This window comes from Phaethon aethereus, assembly GCF_964289735.1.
Source record: "Phaethon aethereus genome assembly, chromosome: 4".
Lineage (NCBI taxonomy): Eukaryota > Metazoa > Chordata > Aves > Phaethontiformes > Phaethontidae > Phaethon > Phaethon aethereus.
The window spans coordinates 32,409,233-32,430,783 of record NC_138578.1 but is presented as its reverse complement, the minus strand read 5'-3'; the positions used below and the strand labels follow the sequence as shown (position 1 = coordinate 32,430,783).

Here is a 21,551-nt window from a genome sequence, read left to right as displayed (position 1 = left end):
AATGTAAATACGTTGTGGAATTCAAGGAAGAAAGGTGATGCTGTACCCTAAAGACTCTTACATTACTGATGACCATGAGTTTTATGAACATTTATAACTTTTTGTAGTTCCTTTGTTGTATTCCTCATGGTATTGAAAATTTTTAACACCAATAGCATTCTTTTGATGCTTAAAAACATAAATGGCCCAAATGTGCCAACACCAGATGCTGAAGAAACATTATTTTACAGATCACTTTTCAAAATGGGGACCTAAGTAGTAAATGTTTTAACAAATCTGCTACTGCTTAAGATTTGTCAGTATTTTTGTAATTATTTCTACCTCCAAATATATATATATAAACTGTCTGTTTCACTGGATTACACGTGTAGATTTTTTTATATGTGCCTTATTTGACAATGCTCGAGTCTGTTTCTGCTTGTTTTGGTTCATTGGATGTACTGTACTGGTTTTGTATCAACTTGTTCAAATAAAATTCCATGGATTAACAAAATGTTTTCATTCTGTCGTTATTTTGGGGCGGGTGGGGGTGGTGATGACTTGTGTGTTATAAATCAAATAGGCACCTTTCAAACTAGCTGAAATGTTCCGGTTGAACTGACTGGGCTTTATCCAGCAGTAGTTAATTACTAATGTTTCATTATACCCTAATCATGGTTGTGTTAGGATACCGATTATAAAAACAGAATTCCTGCCAAATGAAACTTTTCACCCAGGTTGCTATTTTTTTCTGCCAGTCATTGGTGTAGATACTAGATCTGTGCTCTGCCAATTAAGTGCCCTAACCACAAAGCTTATGTCTTGCTCTCTTCCTGAAGTTTCCGTGAATTATGAATTCATCTCAGTGAAATGAAGAGCTTCAGTGGTATCAATGATGAGGTGTGCTTCCACCTGAAGTTTATAATCTGCTGGCAAGAGTGTGATTTGAGGAGGCAGGAGAGGAGGATGCCCATTTCCCTGGACAGAGGAAAAGACTAAAATTTGGTCTTTTGAACTCAGGAGTAGTTAAGATTCAGACTGCTGCTTTTTTAGAAGGTTGAGGAAGTCCTTACTGCTCCTGCCCTCTGTTAAAGCTTCAGCTGCTGTATGCTCTGCGCAGAGCTCAGCAAATCTGTGCCAGGCTAAATCCGAGGACTGCGTCCTGGAATTCACTCTGGTTTGCAATATGGGGTAGATAGTTACCACTTTTCTCTATGTGGCTATCACAGGTAGAAGACACTTGTTGCATCTTTTGAAGGAACTTGAACAGTTTTATATGAAGAATAGGGAAGAGGAGCTGGAGTCCGTGGTTGCTCAGTGTTTCAGCCTGTGTTCAGATACTGCCAGTGATTAGTCGGCGAGGTGATCTGTGAGTTGGGCATCTGTTGGTTGTTGTGGTTTTCGTTTTTTTGCTATGGCGCTGGATATTTTTTCCAACTGTGCATACTTTCTGCAAGTGCGAAATGGATGGAAAATGAAAGCACTTAAAACGTTTTCCCAGTTTGAACTAAACTTTACATGTCTTTTACTAGAAATCTTCTGTGGCTGTGCTGCACATTCCAAAATGCACAGCTGAAGTAGGGTGACTATATGGGAATGTCATCTCTGCTGCCCCGGTGTAAGGGAGATGGGTAAGAATCAGTTTGCTGCTTGAATTCACCTGTTTTGTTGGACTAAACAGTGGGATTTGACAGACAACTACAAGTGTTTAATGCTGCAGTTAAATTAGGTTGTCTGTTTCTCTTGAGCATGATCCTAACACAGCTCTTACCCCATTGCAGTTGCGTGTTCTCACCTCTTTGCTTCAGAAGTGAAATGAAATACAATTTGCCTGCCCTTACAGGGTGGTTTGTGTGGTGTTTGGGTTTGGTATGTGTATATAGCCAGTTAATGTATTCTGGCTGAGCAGTGGTTACTCCTTAAACAATTGCATCCCTAGGCCCCGGGGGTCAGTATCTGTATTTAAGGGCTATGAAACCTACCTGTGTTTCTACCTTTGTTGTTTATTGTAACTCTTTCTACTCTCTTTAATTGGGGTCTTAAGAGGTTGTAGAGTCACCATCCTTGGAGATACTCAAAAGCTGTTTGGACCTGCTCCTGGGCAGCTGGGTCGAGGTGGCCCTGCTTCAGCAGGGGGTTTGGACCAGATGATCTCCAGAGGTCCCTTCAAGCTGAACCTCAACTGTTCTGTGATTCTGTGTCTCTGGTGGGGAAAGATATACAGGGGGAAAGAAATGCAACTATTTGAAGTCTCTTGCTGAAGAAGAGAGGAGAGTGGAAGCTGAAGAAGAAAAAAAATCTGTAAAGAGCTGGAACAAAGTGTGCAAGGAATTGTAAAGCAGGTGGAGATTGGAGATACCATAATGGAATGGGCAAAAGATTGGACCTTGCTTTCAGTTCTGCCAATACCTGGTTTGTTTCTGAAGTGTTAGTGGTTGGTTAGTGTCACTCACATGATTCAATGAAATAATACTTATGGTGGGAGGGAAAAGCAAGTGTAAAGGGAGATACTTTCCCAACAGTGGCCATTTTCAGGCCAGAGGATTGCCCAAGTTTGTTGTGATTTATCTGCTTACACAGCACAGAGCGATTCCTCTTGCAAGCACTTGTCTCCCCTTGAGTTTGTGTAAACTGCTTCCATCCACAACCATTCACGTTGCCAGGATTTCCACGAACCTGTCCCCCACTGCTGGAAGAACAAACTGTCTGTTCGTTCATTTGTGCTAAACCTCGTTTCCACCCCTGCCCCCCAGTTTGTGTCTCCTACTTACTGGAAGAGATACTGAGCTGCTGACTGTTTTGGCAGCTGGTGTGCCTATGGAAAACTGGTGCTGGTGTGGGCACCACCTCAGCTGGGAGCTGCTTTTTGTTTTGGTTTTGGGAGGCTTTGTTGTTGGTTTTGGTTTTGGTGGGGTTTTTTTTGTGAGGGTGTGTTTGTTGTTGTTGGTTGGGTTATTTTTTTTGCGATGGCACAGCATAAACTTTAAGAGGCTAAAGAAAGTGCTTAAGCTTGAAGTTTGTTGACTTCAGTGTGTTTTCCCCCTTCCCTTTTTTCCCCCTTCCCTTTTTCCCTTTCCGAGAGCCCACAGAACATTAATTAGGTTGATCAAGCACTTTATTAGTAGTGGGGGGAATGTGGTTGAAACCACACCTCTCCCTCAGGCTCTACTCTATTAAATCAGCTTTTTAGATTCTCTCCCGTAAATGGACACAAGCAGTAGATTTTGACTCGGCATAGCACACCCACCTGAAATTAATTTAAATGATTCTAAAATTAATAACTTAGGACGCTTGTCATGTTGAAAACTAATCATGCATTTGTCTTTTCCAGTCTGAATAGCTGATCTACATTTTAGTCTTCGGTCTTTTCTGGATCCAGGCTGCAATAGCTGGAAGCGCTTGCACTCTGTCTTTGAGAGCCAAAAGCCTGGGGTAGTTGTCTGCCAGGTCAGGTTTATGGGACAGAAGTGTCGTACTGCACACATCCCAGTAGAAATCAGCCCATGTTACCTGGTGGTAATGGGAGAGAAAGCAGTAAATTTTAGCTGGTAATCTCAAAAGCTGGGACTTCTAATATTCTCAGCAAACTGCAGAAATGAAACATGAATCAATCCGTTTTGTGTAATTTGGTGGGGTTTTTTAGGCCTATAATTACAGAGCTAGTAAATAGGTTGCGATGCAAGGCTTGACAAGTAAGTATTGGTTAAATAAAGCCCTTGCCACACATATTACTTGCATTATAATATTAATCTTTCCCACTGAAACTGTGCTGCAGAAAATTATTTTAATTAGTTTCCAAACAGTTTTGTGTTAAAAAAAAAAGAGGGACTACATCTTCATAGAGGGTTTTTTCATATTGTCCTATAAATTGATCAGTGATTATAAGCAGAGTTCTAAACAGCTCCCATCTGTATTGACTAGTACAAAGTCATTTATAATGTTTTGTGTCAACATACTTCTAAACTGATTTCAAAAATGCAGATCCTAGTCCTGGTTTGCCTCCCTTTTCTAATAGTATGGAAAACAATTTTCACGTTGCCACTGAACTTCCAATTGTGTATTGGCAAGAACAAAGAGAGTGGGGAGTTGTTCCATGAGCTGGCATGAAATCCAGAAATTCAACAATAGTCAATGACTTTATTTTTCTGGCAACCTGATTGGAATGGGAGAAACAAAAATCACACTTACAGATTTCCCTACCAGCCAGTTGTTATCCCCTAGGAAAGTATCCAAATCTTTCAGTAACTCAGGTGCTTTGTTGGTGAGGATATCATCAAATGCTTGTTTCTGGGGGAAGAAGGAAACACAAAGATGCACACCGACGCCTAAGCACAGCAGTCAGGAAAATTGAATTTTTTGTGCTTTCATACTTGTGAAAAAGAAAGCTGAAATCTGAAAAAGGTGACAGTGAAATCATTTGGTCTGACCCAAGCTTTGGAATACTCTCGGTTCTCTTGGAAGAAGGAATATGTTAACATGCAAGTCAGGATTAATACAGCAAACAGCATTATTTAAGATAAGTGAAGAAATGCAGAGGTAAGTGTCTTTTAGATACATGGAAAGGGACACTATAGGATTTAGGTAAGCTGAGCCAGCTGAACCAGGGGTGTAGGGTGAAGGGAGAGCCTGTGCCTGGCACGGAGGGAGCTTCCATGGGCAGCTTCCACCCCTGCTCCCTTCACCTTGCTTGGTTTTCTCTTTACTGCTGGCTAGACAGCATAGCACATCCTTTCAGCTTTCTCTGAGGGATGTGTGGTGGTGTAACCGCTCGTCAGGCCTGGGGAAGTTTTCTGACTTTACTGTGTGTAAATTACTTAAATTTGGCCTTGTGAGACCATGAGATGCCACTTCTACCACAAGGTGGTGGCAGTGGACCTGCAAGGAGAGAGGGAGAACCGCTAACAGTGAGAAAAACGTTAGAGATTCCCAGAAAGTAAGTTTCTCGATCTTCCTTGGCCCCAGAACACTCCCTCGCCTGCATACGTGCGTACAGGCGTGTGAGGGTTGCCTGTGAACTCTCCTCCCTTTTAAATTAATCACTGGTGACATGGTCTGGGTCCTTATTTTGGAGAAGTCGCTTGAGTACGAGCTGGGACACACGCGGGCGTTACCGTGGGAGTTTCCCTGTAGAGGAGTAGCAGTACTGTGGCAGTGGTGCTCTTCTACGCTAACGTGTTAGCAACAGCGTGGCTGTTCCTAAATGATTAAAAATAATGAGTCAACCTCCCCTCCCCAAATGAGGAAACTTCAGGAAATCGCTAGGAGATTAAGTAATTCACGTTTTTGAATACTAAAACCTCCAAATACACCTTCAGATTTTCCCCTGCATGATTTCAGAGCACTTTCATATCACTTCATTATTTATTGTTGGTTTTGGTCAACACTTTGTACCCTGTGGTTTCTGCCATAAGAATCCCTGCTCTGCCTGAAATGTTACCTTTGAATAAATGGAAGGTGGCTACGCTGGTAGTTAATGGTGAGACCTGTTGTTACACTACCACCCTCCTAAAAGGGTCAGGTCATCTGCTCAGGTCCGAGCTGTGTGGAGCCATTGAAATGCAGCAACCTCTTCCCCAGCAGCTGATCTGCATCCTTGCATGTGGCGATCTGGTGAGAGGGACGGGACTGATGCCAAAAAAAACCCTCAAATGCTGTAGGACTTGCCCGTGACTGCGTGTTAAAGTAGCCACGGCAGTGTGTTAGCCTGGCATCAACATTTGCAGAGGACCAAGGTGGGGCTGCAGGGATCTGTAGAGCGTGGCTGCAGTGACAGTGAGGGATGTGCTACCTGCCCTCTTTAGCAGTGACTGCTGTCCTACACCACCCTGGTAACTGAAAAGCATTTGTCCCTGGCAGCTGATGCTATTGAAGATTGATACTTATCAAAAGCCAAGTAGAAATCAAGATGTGGGAGGGCAAAAGGAAGATGGGAGGGAGTTGTTAATCCTGTTCTATCAGCAAAAAGAGAAAGGTTTACACTTATTCTGTTTCCAACAGCATACAGGTATTGCACGGTGCCGGCTGGGATGCAAGTGTCCTGTCTTCCCTCTTTGAAGAGCAGTTTGATGTATGCACATATGGCATCCTTGATTCAAGGTGAAGCAGTGAGGGGTGGCTCATGATGGCCTCATCATTGCTTCCACCAAGGATGAAAAAAAAATCTGGTGAAGGAGGAAGTTGGAAGGAGCAGAATGCCTTGGCTGGGTTAGCCTGGAGGAAGAAGCACAGAGCTCCTGCAGCTCAGCTTTGCGGAGTTGAGGTGATGGACCAAGGGGTTGGCACATGACAGTTTCTCCAGAGGACACGCTAAGGTATAGAGTCATGGCTCATGTGCTATGCTATCTTTGTTTAAATTAATGATTGTCTTACTCTCACGTCCTGGTTTTTCTCTGCCCAAGGGAACAGCGTCATGAAATCATCTATGGTGTCCACAATGGCATCAGCTAGTGCCTGTTCCACAGGTGTCTGACCTGCCAGACCTGTGGGAAGCAAGCATATGAAGGGAGGTTAGAGACAGCATCAGTTGGAATTTTTGATGCCCCAAAGGTAAACTCTGCTCTTTGTGAACATTTCCATAAATGTACATGCTCTCCACGGCTTTTTTGATGCTAACAACATACATTTGACTCCTTGCATCCAGATGCAATCCCATCTACCTTTCCTAGTCCAGCCTCATGCAGCCATCCGAGGTAGTGAGTTGTTCTTTCCATCGCCTGAGCCCATGGCCTGACCACTGTTTCTTTATCCTTCTCTGCTTTCCACCATCCCAGGATGTTCAGTGTGGGTCAGCACTAATTAATTTATGTTAGTATTTCCCTATCCCAGTTTTCAGTGTCCTTCTCCATCTCATGGTCTTTCCATCTCTCAACACAACCTACAAAAGTGCTTCTGTGAAAGCCTGCTTCTCTTTCCCTCTGTCCTGGCTGTTCAGCCCCATTTTGAACCTGCTCATGACATCCTGCTTACTTTTGATTACTTCATGGTAATCGGGTACCTTAGCCAAACTTTGTCTTGTTTACAAATCTGCTTTCTTCCACTGTTGTCCTTTGGCTTGCCTGCAGTTTTCTCAAGGCTACTACTTTTTTTCCTCACTTTTGTTCCATAGACCTGTGTTCATCCTTCTCTTCTTCCCTTGCTTCTTTAAGCCTCACCTGGAAGCTCTGTGGCTCCCATAAACCATATGCCCTTCCTCTGCCAAGTTATCTCCCTTCCTGATACTTTATGTTTTTGAAGGTAAAGGATGTGCCTCTCCTTTTGGTCATCAAGTTCTGTGAGTCTTCAGTAAAGAGTTGTTAGTGACAGGCATCTAAAAATGCCATTTCTTAATTTTAAAGGCTTAGTGACATAGGCAGACTTAACAGCAGAAGTAGGAAATTTTCATTATGAATTTTAGGTTGGGGTTTTTTTTCCCCTTCCGTGCATGCTTTTTTTTTTTTTTTTTTTTTTCCCCCCCCTTGCTGTAGCTGACGGTGTGATTAACACCAAAAGGAGAACAGCATGGTCTGAGCACGTTAAGATTTGCCAGAACCCTAGCCTTCGTGGCTGTTGCGAGCCGGTGGAAAAAGGTGCCGGGGGAACGCCTGCGTCAGAACCTCAGACCGTAATAGGAGCACAGCTCCGGATCAGCCTCCCGGCGGGAGACGGGAGGGAGGCCGCGTGGGTAGAAGGCAGGCTTTCTCATCGTTTTGCGCTACCAGGTGGACGCTCGTCATCCTCTTGCAAGCAGTAGATTGTATCAAGGATGGAGCAAGTTGGCAGGAACGTAGTATTGCAGACGTGCTTGAAAAGATGTGCTCGTGCCTTGAAGGCTCAGCGCTTCTGCCTGTTTCCTCAGTTGGAAAGCGTGAGGCATTTTGAAAGGCAGGTTACATCTCTTTGCTCAGAGTGTAAAAAATGTAGGATACGACTCGCTTCCCAGCCGCCCTCTTCAGTTTGCCGACATTCAGCACACCACGAACACGTCTGCCTTCGACCAGACCGGTTTTGCAGATGGTTTTGAATGACAGCTTGCTGACCTAAAGCAAGCCCTGACTACTCTCTTTGATTACTTGTGTTACTAAGTCTTATATCACTTTATCTAACTGGTTGAGTACTTCCATAGCATGTAAATATTTAACGATGCAAGTGATGTCACCATCTGATCTAATCTCTCTGCCAGCTCAGAACTGTTGCCTAAATCTGCTTCAGAGCGCTCTGCCTGCTGACTGTGATAATCTCTAATGCTTCCAAAACCACCTCCTCCTGGTCATCTCTCTGGTTAGCCTGCAGATCAAAGGTTAGCTCCTGGGGACACTGCCCTGAGAGCCTTAGGGAAGCCACACGTACGCTTTTTCTGTCGTGCAGTGGCAGGTGGAATGAAGTTTGGCTGGAGAAGTCAGCCAGGTATTGCATGCAGAGGGGAAACTCAGTCAGACGTGAGGGAGGCTTATTCCTGAGTTTTCCTTTAGACACGCACACTTACAGTGCAAATACGGAGCTCGGCCACGTGACTTCAGCTCTGAACGTCGTAGCGTTTCACACTGCAGGTTGTTCCTTTGAACCAACAATGAACCTTTGAACAATAATTTCCGTGTCTGTTTTTTTTTTACTCTCTACGTGACATTTGAGTGACTCTCAACCTGTCGTACAGCATCCTAGCGGGTGTGCCTTGCTCTCTTTCTTTCTGATCTTGGAACTGCAGGGGATGTTGTAGCCTGAGATCTCATCAGGATTGCCACAGCAGCCCCAACCCACCGAACTAAATCGGCACCGAGTTACGGTAAGGAGGGCTGCTGAACACGGACATGCCACCACACAGCGCTCCTCGGCGCTTTTTAAACCGCCTCTCCTTGAGTGGCACCTCTAAGAGCGTCCTACACGGCATGCTGTGTTTCTGTGGTCAGCATTTGGCGCTGGCAGACGAACTACAGGTGCGACGAGAGGCTGATAACCATTAGCTGTTTGTGCCTGGAAAAAGCACTAGTACCAGCGTTGCCATGCTGGTGTTGACTTCTGCTTCGCTGGGCTTGCCAAGCTGTTGTTCTGCTTCTATTTTTGCTGTGGGTGTATTTTTCCTGGGTGTTAAAGGTGGGTGCAAAACAGAGCAAGAAAATAGTCAAATGTGTGTTACCTGATTCTCTGGCAAGGTATCTTGCTATTGCCAGGCTCTGGTGAATGGTAACGCCGTCTACTTCCAGAATGGGGATTTTGCCGAACGGGATAGCTTGGAGGAGAAAGAAAACAAGAAAAAACAACCAAAAAAAGTTAAAACATAGCCCTTAACAGTGGGAGTCTGTAATAGCTGTGCTTTCACCACTCAGAGGGTATGCATCGTTAGAGGGCTTAACAGTTTCTCAGTATTTCTGTAGGGAAATGCCTGGACTAAAAAAAAATAGATAAGGTTAAGGATATAACTAGATCACACTGCAAGAAGACAACTGCAGCGTAGACACCAGGTATTACGTTTCCTATTTCCCAGCCTTGCGCTGTAAAGGCTGAATGTGCTCCTACATACCCTGAATTCTTTATGCAAGGAAACTTTTTAGTGGAATTTTGTTTTTTCCTTCTCTTCCCTGCTTTTTCCTCCCTAAGATAACGACTGCCAAGGTTAAGAGAAGTACTACTGAAGATTTTGTAGTGCGGGATCCAGCTGGGGTATGAAGTAAGAGATCGGGTAAAGACAAAGGTGCTTTTTCATTTACACTTGTTTTAAATTCAGCAGCAGTGATTCACAGAGTATCTGTATTTCAAAACTTATATTGCGACAAGACGTTTTACTCGACAGTCCTCACCAAGAGACAAATATATCTTTCACACTGAACTACAAATGCTAAGAAGATACTAAAATTTTCTTGACTTGGCTTGCATTCAAAAAAAAAATTCAGTCAGTCATGAGGAAGAAGCCTCCAAACTTTTAAATATAAATATATATAAAGCATTGTAGATATCTGTAAGCGTTTGAGATAAGAAATCAGTCTTATTTTTCAGTTATTCATTTAGTAGCATAATCTACATGAAAACTTGGACTGCTGTTTTGCCATGTTTTGGAGAAGCTGCTGGCGTGATATCAAATGGGGCTGAAACCTTACAGCAAAGCTTAAGCTGGGAAAAACTGTTGCATTTACTGTGGTGAGAATCCGCTCGTGGGAACCCGGTGCTGTTCACTGGAGGAACTTTAAATCTCTGCATTTCAAAGGATGCTATTTCATAAATTCCAAGTACGTGATTGTAACTGCTGGTCATAGCCAAGTGCTGATTTTCACCTGGATTATGCTTCATGTAAATAAGATGTATGCCCATCTTAAGACTGTTTTGCGATGTAAAAGAGCGGTAGCAGAAAAGGGAGAACATTGGCTGTTGGAAATACGCAAGGTGCTTTCAAACCCAGGAGAACTGTCTTTGTGGGGCAGCTGGAATGACTCTTCTATTCCACGAGCTTTTTTAGTTCTTAATGAAAAGTGGAAAATAACGAAACCTCATGCATTCATTGACCTCTTTATCAAGGCAGCTTCATCAATGATGAACACTGCCACGTGTCTCTGTGGTTTAACATGTAGTATGTAAATCACATTACGTACAGGATCTTAGATGTCAAACCTGCATCTGCGAAATTAATTTGGCAGCTGCAGAAGACATCCAGGACTCCTCTGTGCATTTTTTTTCCTGCATCTCAACACAGTACTCATGATACTCTTTTTTTTTTTTTTTTTTTTCTCTCCTATGTTCAGCACACTGTGAAGCCAGTATATATTTTGATGCTGATGACTAGCAGAAGCAAGAAAGCTCAAAGAGCAAGAAAGCTCAAAGAGCTCAGATTAGCTGCTGTAGCCCAGGGAGAAAGTGTGCACTGCTAGTTGTTATTGAAACAGTAATAGACTTGTTGCACAGAAGACTTCAGATGTTTATTATTCAGCGAGCAGCAAATCCATGTATTGCTTCATTGAGAATCCAGAGAGGAAAAGACGCATCCCCGAATGCTAAACTGCAAAGCTCTCTGGCTGTGAGAATGAGAAGAGCCTGGTTTCTGTGCTGTGGATTAATGGTGCAGAGTGCCCTCAGCATCGCTGCCTCCAAAGCCACGGAGCTGTGAAACGACGTTTGCTTACGCAGGATACCAGCGCATCTTTCAAACAAGCACTAGTAGAGGGGGTGGGAGCGCGCGGGACTGCGGGACGTGCCAGCGTGGTCAGCTGCAGCCATCTTCAGATCCCCCCAGACCGCGCAAGGCTGTACACCAACGCCTGGCAACAGGTAACAGCCACAGCGCAGCCAGCTCAGGAGCTGAATGAGTTAACCGGCCCTTTTCGGAGACCCCAGTAGGAATGCCACCGGGCTGATGTAGTTTTGGCTAGGTCAAAGTGACTAAGCCAGCCTCTGTGGCAATAACCGTCAAAACACGATGATCGCTGCTCACGTTGGGAAACTGCAATTGCTTCATCTAGAAACTGAACAGACCATTTTCTGCTGTGCTTATATGTGGGGGAAGTCTACAAGGCAAGGCTTTGACTGACATTTCACTTTGCCAGTCACTACAAGGAAACTGAAAGCCAGTTTGTTTGTCTAGATGTATTATTTTTTTAAGAAACACCTGATTACAGCAAAAGGAGGAAGGCATCTTTCATGTTGAGGAACATGGGTTAAGGTGTGAAAGGCAGCTGAGTGGCAGAGTGGTGGTAACCGCTCATGTTCTGTTTCTCAGCAATCTGGCCATTTCTGGATTCACCTTTTTTTCCTAGCAGCCCACAGAATTTAAGGGAATTGCTATTCATTCCTTGAAAACATGAGGAATGCCTACAAAGTGTTTCCTCCTCAGTGCTGAGCTATTTTCATTAAGATCTGCTTATTCTTTCCTGGAAAAGCAACTGAGTTTACAATTAAAAATATACAAATATAGCTTTGCTTTGCACACAATAGAAATAGACAATGATTCATAATGCAAGTATAAAATTAATAAATGAGAGCATATTTTATTACATATTGTCCTGCAAGCCTTAAATGCCCAAAAGGCATTATGCTTTGATTTATAATGAAATTTGGGGTTTTTTTGCTGAGGCAGCATATTTATTCCCATCATTACTAAACAATGGACTATTTAAACCATAACAGATGGTAAATGGGAGATGTTGCTTCCTTTCTTGTGTGTTCAAAATGCAATTTGATTTTTTTTTTCTTATAAAGAACAGGGGAAAAAAAAGATTTGTGTTTAAACATAGATTTTTTTTTTTCTTGCTGATAAACTATATGTATATGATCATACACTGACTTTTGTCAAGCATTGAGTTAATAAGCCATAAATGAGGGCAATTCTGAAAGGTTTGAAGAAAGCACATTTGTGCTGTACAGATCATTGTAAAAATCTGTCATTTCTTCTTGGGTGCAGGGCATGCTCTTCTTGCGCACCAGAAAGAATGGTAGTTATCCAGGCTGCTTTACAGCTGAAGAATATAGCAAAGAACAGTCAAAGGGCAGAAAATACTTATAGCACATCTCCTCTGTATTGGAGGAGATGGTGTAATGACTTGCAAAGTTGCATTTTCAGTCTAGAAAAAAATATCTTTTTGCCTTTGAATTATTATTATCCAAAATTCATGTAACAAGATAAAATTTCTAGTAAGCTGCAGTGAAGTATCTCTTTGCTCTTCTTGTAGCTTCAAAGAACAGTTTCCTATATTGATAAATCCATAGCGAAACCAGGAGATTGATTGTATACGTGAGTTGGACTGTTGTGGGCAGGAATGTGTTCCCTGTGAAAACTGGAGACTTCCTTTTCCGAGCGGAGGAGAGGGGGCTGGATTTGTGTCGCACAGTTCATCCTAAGGAAGGGTGCAAAGAGCCTTCCCAGTGGATGGGCGCAGTTGCATTGCTGGAGGCAAGGTCGGGGTTTGGCAAATGACCTCGTTGTGGCCTCTAGACACCTTAACATTAGCTCATTTTTTGAAGCACAGCAAAAACCACAGCCAGGCCATCTACTCGGGGGCTCCAAACTACATCAGAAAACCATCTGTACATGAATTTAAGCAGTGTTACTGTTAGACTCATGGATATGGGCTTCTGTGGCTTGCTTTGAGCCTCCTGTGGTGCTTGTGGTCCCAGCTCCGCTCATTGACAGCACACGTTGAAGGAACCTCTGGGGAAGTCTGAGTATGCCATGTGTATAAGCATTGTATCAAAGCTGCTAAATTTTACGCAGTTTTGGTGAAAGGCATGGTTCGTGCAACTCCAGATGAACAAAGCACGTAGGTCAGTTCCTGCCAGGCTCCTACATTAGATGAGCAAGTGAAAGAGGTGGCATGTGAAGCTGGACTGTGAGAGGGACCTCATTTGTGTAGAATGAGGGTTGTGGGGGCAAATCATGAAACAACGTGCGTAGGAGAGCAATCGCCAATGAAGAGTTAAGCCAAAGCGGTGCAGACTGGAAGGATGTGCGTGTCACTTGGCTAGTTTTTCTTTAACCTTGGTTGGTTAGGGGGCTGCTTCATACTTACGTCAGTTTGTACCCTTGTGTATCCATACGGATGTCCTTTCCATGTTTTTCAAAACAATGTTGTCTTGCAAAGTTTCCAACTCCCACTTGAGAAAATACATTTTAAGAAGAAATACTAGAAAAATCTGTTGCCGTCATTATACAAGCAGCGTCATTTCCCAGGCATGCACAAAATATATGACCTTTCTCTTTTAGTTTCTGCTTGCTTTGTTGCTCATCTGAAGTAGAAGGCGCTCTGGATGCTTGTGTTGATTTCCAGATTTAGATTGAAAACTCACTGAAAAGAGGAACAGGGTTTTTAAAAAGCATGCTGTTGGGATAACTAAACCTGTAGTCTTCTTTAAACTGAACTTCCATCAGCAAATTCTTGATTTTCCTATTATCCTGGTTATTCATTGGTTTTAGCATTGCATGCTGGAAAGCAATCAGCACAGACTTTACACTCCCCATGAAGAAAACTTTAACAGAGGGTTGCTGTAAGTCATCAGACTGATCTGCAGTCTCTCTTCTCGTTTTAGGAAGGACTCGCTGAAGTATCTGTGCAGTGTTTAGGAGTCGGATGAATTCCTTTTTATACATACTTTAATTTTGATTGGATTTTGTGACTAAACTGTGATGTTTACACAGTCTCTGCTGGATACTAAGCAGGGAGGATGAGGCTTGATGTGTGTTAAAAGCAAGGACGTCTGTATGAAGTCCCTAAGGGCTGTGATAACTACTCCCATCCTGGCATGCCTATAGGTTCTTACTAGTGTTCAGGCCTTCCCTTTGACCATGAGCTCCTCGCTCATCTCCCTGGGCACGACCCAGTGGATGGTGCTCATGTGGGCCTGTTTCTCTTTCAAGGACAGGGAGAGGAAACACAACACAGAGCTGAGCACAGTTTTGTCCAAGCCTGGCAGCTAGGCTGGTGGGCTGCTGGTATGGAGAAACCAGAGCTTAGTGCTGTGCTATGCTTCTCACAGTTCTTCTCCTCCAGCCAGTGAGGAGCCCCTGCACAGATGCAGTTTTTAATTTTCTCCTTCCCTTAGCTCTTTCTTCCTTTTCCACTCATCTTAACTTCTTCATTATTCTTCTCCTCCTCATCTCTGTTCTTTCCTCCTCACATTTATCCTGACTTGCCTCAGCTTTGCTCCAAGACAGTTCAGGTTCCCCTATTTCCCCCAAGGTGACCTGCTCTTCCCCCTGCATCCTCCGGCCTGTATTGAAGTCATCCATGGCCTTGATGCTAAGCAGCCTGTATTTAAGGATTTGATTATTCCTCAAAATCTGAATATCTAATGGTTTTGCAATCAAGCAGCTCAGATGCCATAGTAAGGCAGCTAGATTGGTCAAAGATGGGGGAAGATAAATGCCACCCATACTTCTCACTACAGTATCTCTGTCAAAATAAATTCTCCTCTGCCTTGAAAATGAACTTGTAACTGCTTTTCCTTTACATTCATATTTAAATTGGATCATGAGAAACAAGTAAGTGAGACACTTTGCATCTTCCAATAAGAAGTATATGAGAGACACAATTTTTTTAAGGCTGGCAGAGGAGCGGGGTCCCTGGTAAGTGCTTGGCCTGGAGCTGGAGGCATCTAGAATCTGTATCTTCTAGAAAGGGATGACCAGGATGGTGCTCTGATCTAACCTCAGCCCAGCTTTAGTGCTGTAGCTATTACAACTCATACTCTCTTTGGAAGTGATTGCTAAGCCTTACTTTTTACCCAAAGATAGCTATTTACGCATCTTAGCTAGAGCTACGTAGCAGCAAGTCACTGAGGACACAGGACAACTGCTCCCTTGAGGAATCCTTGTCTGTTGTCAAGTGCCTCTCAAGATTTATCTATTATCTTGGAAGTATTTTCAGTGCAATAATTAGTCTGTCAAGTTTCCTAAGGACCTTTCAAGTACCATTCCACCCCTCCTAAACAGTGTGTAGGATGTTTATAGCTGTCAGTGCAATGAAAGCATCCTTTGCTATGACGATAAAGTCTGTATAATTGCCATAGCTTCAAATTCCCTGAACGAGCCACAGAACAAAAGCTGCTCCTGCATGCTAGCCTAATATCTCAAGGGGATGGTAACTTTGTGCACCATTACAGTGGATTTTCTGCTATATCATGATTTATGTCAGTGCAATAATGTTTTTTGTGAGGAGCCTATTATGTGGCAATACAGGTCTTGAATGAGTCTATTATGTGATAGTGTATAGAGCTTGAATTGACTATGATTTAAATGGTGGCATGGTCAAGTCAAAGTCTGTTCAAAAGGAAACGTAGAATGTGAGTTTCTTTAATTAGTTAAATAATTATTGACATATGTAGTGAAGAGTCATATAAAGTTTCTAGTTGATATTTGTCTGTTTTTTAAAATTCTGTGACAAATCTAGTCAATGCTAATAGTCACATACTAACTTGCTTAAGCTTATTTATGCTATAAACTGTTATAAATGGCAATCCTTGGCTGAAATCAGCAACTGGAAAATTTACCAAAGATGATCAGATTTTTCCCAGGAGGGAAAAAAAATAAATGTTGAAATACAGAAATTTTAATTTCAGAGTGTATGAGCCAAATGACATAAGTTTTTTATGTTATAATATGCCTCCCTCATACAAAAAAAGCGCACCACTTAGATGTAAACAAAATCAAGAGAGACAATATTTCTAGGAGTGAGGAGTTATGTATTTGCCTGAAGGACCATTAAGACGACAGCTTGCTGGGGGGAGCCACATGAGAAATGCCAAAGCAAACAGCAAAAACCACCGCACTCTTCAGTCCAGGGCAAAATTAAACTTGCAGCAGCTGCAAGTCTGCTTTCTAAATGGCCTTTCTGCACGTTAATCTTAATGCACACATTTTCTATTTCCCCGCCAATTTTACAGGAGAACTAAAGAATAAGTCTTCTCTTCAGAATAATGACAGTATTTTCTGGTTTCTATGTTATGATGGTTTGGCTGAGAGGTTGGTATTTGTTGCAAAACCTTACTTTAATGTTGTGAAAATCGATGAAGCAAACCTATGTGCAGAGACGTGACTGCTTGTGCTCTTAGACAACTTGAATTATTTGATTTGTTCCTTTAGTAGCTCAAGAAGCATGAAGTGCTCTCCTTGTCCAAAATTCTTCCCTAAGTATTTTTTTATTTATCTTACTTCATAATACTTGAAGTCTGTAAAAAAGAGGGACATTATGTTGTACTTGCAGACTCTGCAGTCAAAACTGGTTTCAGATCTTTCATAGGCAAGTGGGTAAATACAAACATGGTGTATGCAAGCATGCATAGTAATTTGTCTGGTATTTCTTAATCTCACTTCAATATATAATTATGTAATTAGTTCAATTAATTGGACCGATTTTAATGATTTTTGAGGGTTGCAAAATAAGTGGTGTACCAAATAGCTATTACATTAGTTGCTGTTACACCAAAGGCAGCTGTAATTCCCCTTATCGTTGCTAAACACCTACCATCCTTTGGTTTTCTCCAGAATGAGACTGACTGGAATCTGCTACTTTATTTCTTTTCTTTTTGAAGTAGACGCAGTTCAGGCAAAATGGGAAAGAAAAAATAATCCTGAGCTTCATAGGAAAGATCTGGATGTGGAATATGAATGACAGTAGTGTAGAAGATCTCTCAGCAGAGTGACCTATGCCTTTGTATGCCTAATGGTTTGGACGGATCCCGTCGTTTCATATTTACTGTGGAACACAGCAGTAACTGAACTTCTTTGGCAAGGATCCTGTTACCTGTTTTCCTGAGGACTGGTGCTTTTTCCTTATCAATCCCCACCTCCACAGAGGCAGATGAGGCACATTTTGAAACTTCAGGATAGTAGCGAATGCAAGTAGTTTGTTTTCCTTATGGTGAATGACATATCTCTGCTGTAGGCAATATTGCCATAGTGTTAAGACACACAAACACTACACGACCTAGTCCCTAGCTAGGAGGCAACCGTTTCTTGTGTTGAGCCACGGCCTGCGAAGTCAGTGTCTAGGTGCCGTAGGGCAGATTGGGGCAGTGGCTATCGGACTTGTACAGTGTAAGGCTGTTTACTGCAAAGCCCTGTTGCTACCTTTTATTTGGAGTTTTGATGAATGATTTGCCTGTGGGAGATTACTTTGTCTGGAAATACCGTGAGTAATGATTGCTTCATGAAGGTGTAGGAGGTAGTCATCAGTTAGTTGATCCCTAGGCAATTTCCTTAGTAGCATTACGTTGTTATGCATACAAACAAGATACTTCTACTCTTGTTTTAGTTGATGAACCTCTTAACTTGCATATTGTCTGCAATGCAGATGCCACTGGTGGCAAATGCCATCATTACGTTGGTACTTGAACTAGGATTCAGAGACGCTTCCAGAAGCAGAAGTTTAGCATCCTGATGTGAGATGTAGTAGCACTTTCAGACACGCATCCAACTATTTCTTCGTAGGTGTGCCTTTTCCTGGTCAAATAGCACGATACATTCCAGTTCCCATCCACTGACTGACTGGAAGCACGCCGTCTACACTAGCCTGAAATTAAAAGAACTCCTAGGCCAGCATAAATTTTGCACAGATGATTTCACAAACCTGAGAGCAGCAGCTCCCACGTTTTACTAAACTTCTTAACTGGTTTGGAATTTCATCTAGGGATCAGTCATAGTAGAGGCTGCTATGAAAAGCCATTATGCAGAAAAAAATAAAAATCTTAATTAATCGTTGGTAAACCTTCTAACAAATTTTTCACATCACAGAAGGAGAAACAAAGATGTCCAAAGGTATGGCTTAGGATTTCCGGAGTGCCTCTGCTCCCAGTGTTTTGGTGGTAATGGTGTTGCAGCTGGGCATACACTGTAGTGAAAAAGTACTGTACATACGAAGCTTCACTGGGAAGTTCATGATGTGAGCACTGAAGAAAAGCATAGGAAGGACTTTCCTGCATTGTTTCTTGTGCTGGCTTGGATGCTGGGGACATCATCAATGTTGATTGATAGATCTGCTGTTAGAACATCTAGGACACGAATGCCTCTATAGCCTTTAAGCCACTATTTATGCTTTGTCTTTTTAATTTGTTTTACTTAAACATCAGCGTGCAAAACTCTTCATAGGATTATACATGGCTAATATTCACTGAAGTTTGTGTCAGGACATAGGTGGGTGCATGTATGTGTGAGTATGTGCATAGTTAAGTATGAAGAAGGCCTATGCAGAGCTTTCCTGTATTCCTCTGAATTCTCAATCTTGCCTTTAGCTTCTGCCCTGCTTCCCTGAGGACTGCAGTGGGAGAGGCATAAGCTATATCACGTGATCAACAGGCTTAAGCTCCCAAAAAGAAAAGGTTTCCGAAGTCAGCAATTCCTAACTGAAAAGATCCCATTTCCTCGGCCTCGTTTGCACTCCTCTCTGTGGGTTGTTAGCCAGTGTTATGGAGATTTGAGCACCACAGATGGGTTTCAGCTGCCACTCGGAGAGCAGTGGTGCTCGAGTATTTGTCATTCAAGCCACTGCGAACATTATGGAAAAGACCAAATTTAACTGCACCCTGCAAGAATTTCGTAGCCTGCTGGCAGGGCTTATTAAATGGTGTGAAAGCCTACCATGAAACATTTCTTGATTAATGGAAATCACATTGTACATTAGTCATGCATTTTCCCCAAATTAAAGGCGTTATTCTTCATTCTGGATGTGGAAAGTGTCATAGCCTGTGTAGCAAAACACAGGCCAAATCAATGAAATGAAGACACAGATATCTCTGATTTCATATCCCCAGTCTCCAAACTCAAGATCTGTTTCTTTTGAACTACAGTTAATTTAATGAACAGAAATAACAAATAGCTTTAATAACGGGAAGGAGGTTACTTTACTTAAAAAAACACGAAATGGAGTGTTGTCACCTGCAGAGTACTCTTGGGAAGGGCTGTTCTTAGAATCAATGATATTCTAGCGACTCTTTTGATCCTTTTGTTTTCTTTTGACTGTATCGACTCCTGCCTTTTGTTTTGTCTCATCACCTTCCCTTTCTGAAGACCTTTCTGGTTGCAAAGCATTGTCCTTCTTGACACTTATTTCCAATTTGCCTTTCTAAAACAGGGGTGAAGGCTACAGTGTGGTTCTTGAGACCAAATTCTCCAAAGAAGCTGGGAAGATTAACATGCACTGGGTTAGCTTTTTAGGCAGGCAAAAGCTAAACTGAATTGATAAGGAGTAAAAACCCAGCTGGATGACAGCAGCTAAGTCATTTTAGACTGTCTGAAGCTTTGGATCCAGACTTCTGAGAGAGCATCAGGAATGACATTTTGGCTGTCTAGGCAATAAAATTCCCCCAGGCTTTATTAAAGCCAGGAATTAAATGTGTTTCTGGTCATGAAACGTATAGTTACCTCCTCAATTGCTTTGCCTTTTGACAGCATTTCTAGTGGAGCTTTGGATCTAAGATCCCGTGCTACTTACTTGGTTTGATTTTGGGCCAGTCTGTTACTTCTATCCTGTGGTCTTCATAGTTCTTTCCCGAATAGGCAAACAGGTAGCGGCTGATTTCCGCTCGTCCTCGCAGGTTGAAGTATGTCAGCTTGTACTGCGGCATGCTGGACCCCTGAAAGGGAAGACACCGTGTTGCTTTAAATACGAGTAACTCAACTCCTTTTTACAAAAGCGCACCGTATGCTTGTTTTTGAAACACACGCTTGTACAATGCAAGGGACGTGTTACACTAAGCCATGATGTGTCGTACTTTGCAATCGTTGCTTTAGCCCCGCTCTTCTGTTCTGCATTTGCCAGCCACGATATTCAGACGTGGACGATGACAGTTAAACCTGTAGTTCCTCCTTGCGTATCTCCAGAAAGATGGCTTGGTTTTTCCCTTTCGGACATATTAAGGACTTTCAGCTTTCACTTACTTTTCTTGTGACTCCAGACTCAGGCCATTTCTATAACATGTTTTTCAGAGCGCAAATCTAAAATCATGTGCTGTAACAGAAGATAGCTGCTGTCTTGAGCAACAGATTTATTCAAGCCTGCCCTGCTCAGCCTCCGTTGCTTATGGAGACATTCATACAAGAGCAAATCATGAGAATTGCCAAACTGTTCTAATTTTTCTCATTAACTACTACCCTAGTTGCGTAGGCAACTGACCTGAGTAATTTTTGAAGCAAAAATTTGCTGTGGAAACCAGCCTACATTGTTGTTTTGAGAAAATCGTCATTAAATTCTCACAGTTTCTTGTACAGAAGTCAAAAGAAATCTTGATATTACTTTGTTACATTTTCATGTGAATTTCTTCCTTCGGTTCTAGTTAGGAATCATGTAACGGAACTGCTCGTTGTTTCTCGGTCTAACAGGCAGCAAAAGAAAATACGCATAAGTGTGATTGTACAACAAGGATGGTGCAGGAAAGGCTAACAGCTACGGTCCCTTTAAGTAAAAAATAAGCTTTTAAACTTTGCGCACATAGCACCTTGATAAAAGAGATCTATGAACTCAGATGAGATTTAAATGTACTGCCTAAAAGAAATTAAAACAACCATCCACCTCCTCCCCCAAAGCAAAACCCTTTCTCATTTTGTCCTTAAAGTAGATCTTGCATGTGATTTACCGTTCTTTTATGCGCATCAGATTCAGAGCGCTAGTAATAAAGCATGCAACACAGATCATCTGCACTAGGAAAGGGATTTTTTTTTAAATGAGTAAGTACTACTATGTAACCTTGCAATAGAAACACCACCTTATATTCATCTTGCCTTCGAAAACATACGCTTGAGGGTAGATGAATCATCAGCTTTCACTTTAGGGGAGAGAAGCTCTTTGTTCAGAAACTGGGAAAGCTTGTGCTTAACTCACGCTGAAAAGAGCAAACTGCCTTTGCCACTTTCTCCTCAAAAGTAAAAACATGTACTTTCCATCCTCAGAGTAGCAAAGGAAAAAAAAAATTCACAGCAAATAAGCACTCTGGAGGCTGCTTAATCTATGATGAAAGTTACCCGTTCCCCTACAGCACACAGCAGGGTCAGAAAAGATTATTAGTAAGTTGAGATTTTTCCCAGCAGAGAAGCAGGAGCAGAGATGGAGGGTCACCAACGCAGGTATCTACAAAGGCTTCAAAACAAAGACACCACCACAATTGTTTTTTGTAAGTCGAGCAAGTGTGTT

At 42.4% G+C, this 21,551-nt stretch overlaps 1 protein-coding gene across 1 annotated transcript; it reads right to left on the bottom strand.

The window, feature by feature from the left end:
• Positions 1-3,324: 3,324 nt before the first annotated feature.
• On the bottom strand, positions 3,325-19,989 carry HPGDS (hematopoietic prostaglandin D synthase; the record flags this gene model as incomplete). The annotated part of the gene is made up of 5 exons (XM_081998960.1): positions 3,325-3,489; positions 4,168-4,266; positions 6,349-6,458; positions 9,089-9,181; positions 19,857-19,989. The coding sequence occupies 5 exons, from the start codon at positions 19,987-19,989 to the stop codon at positions 3,325-3,327; spliced, it is 600 nt and encodes a 199-aa protein (XP_081855086.1).
• Positions 19,990-21,551: the final 1,562 nt, after the last annotated feature.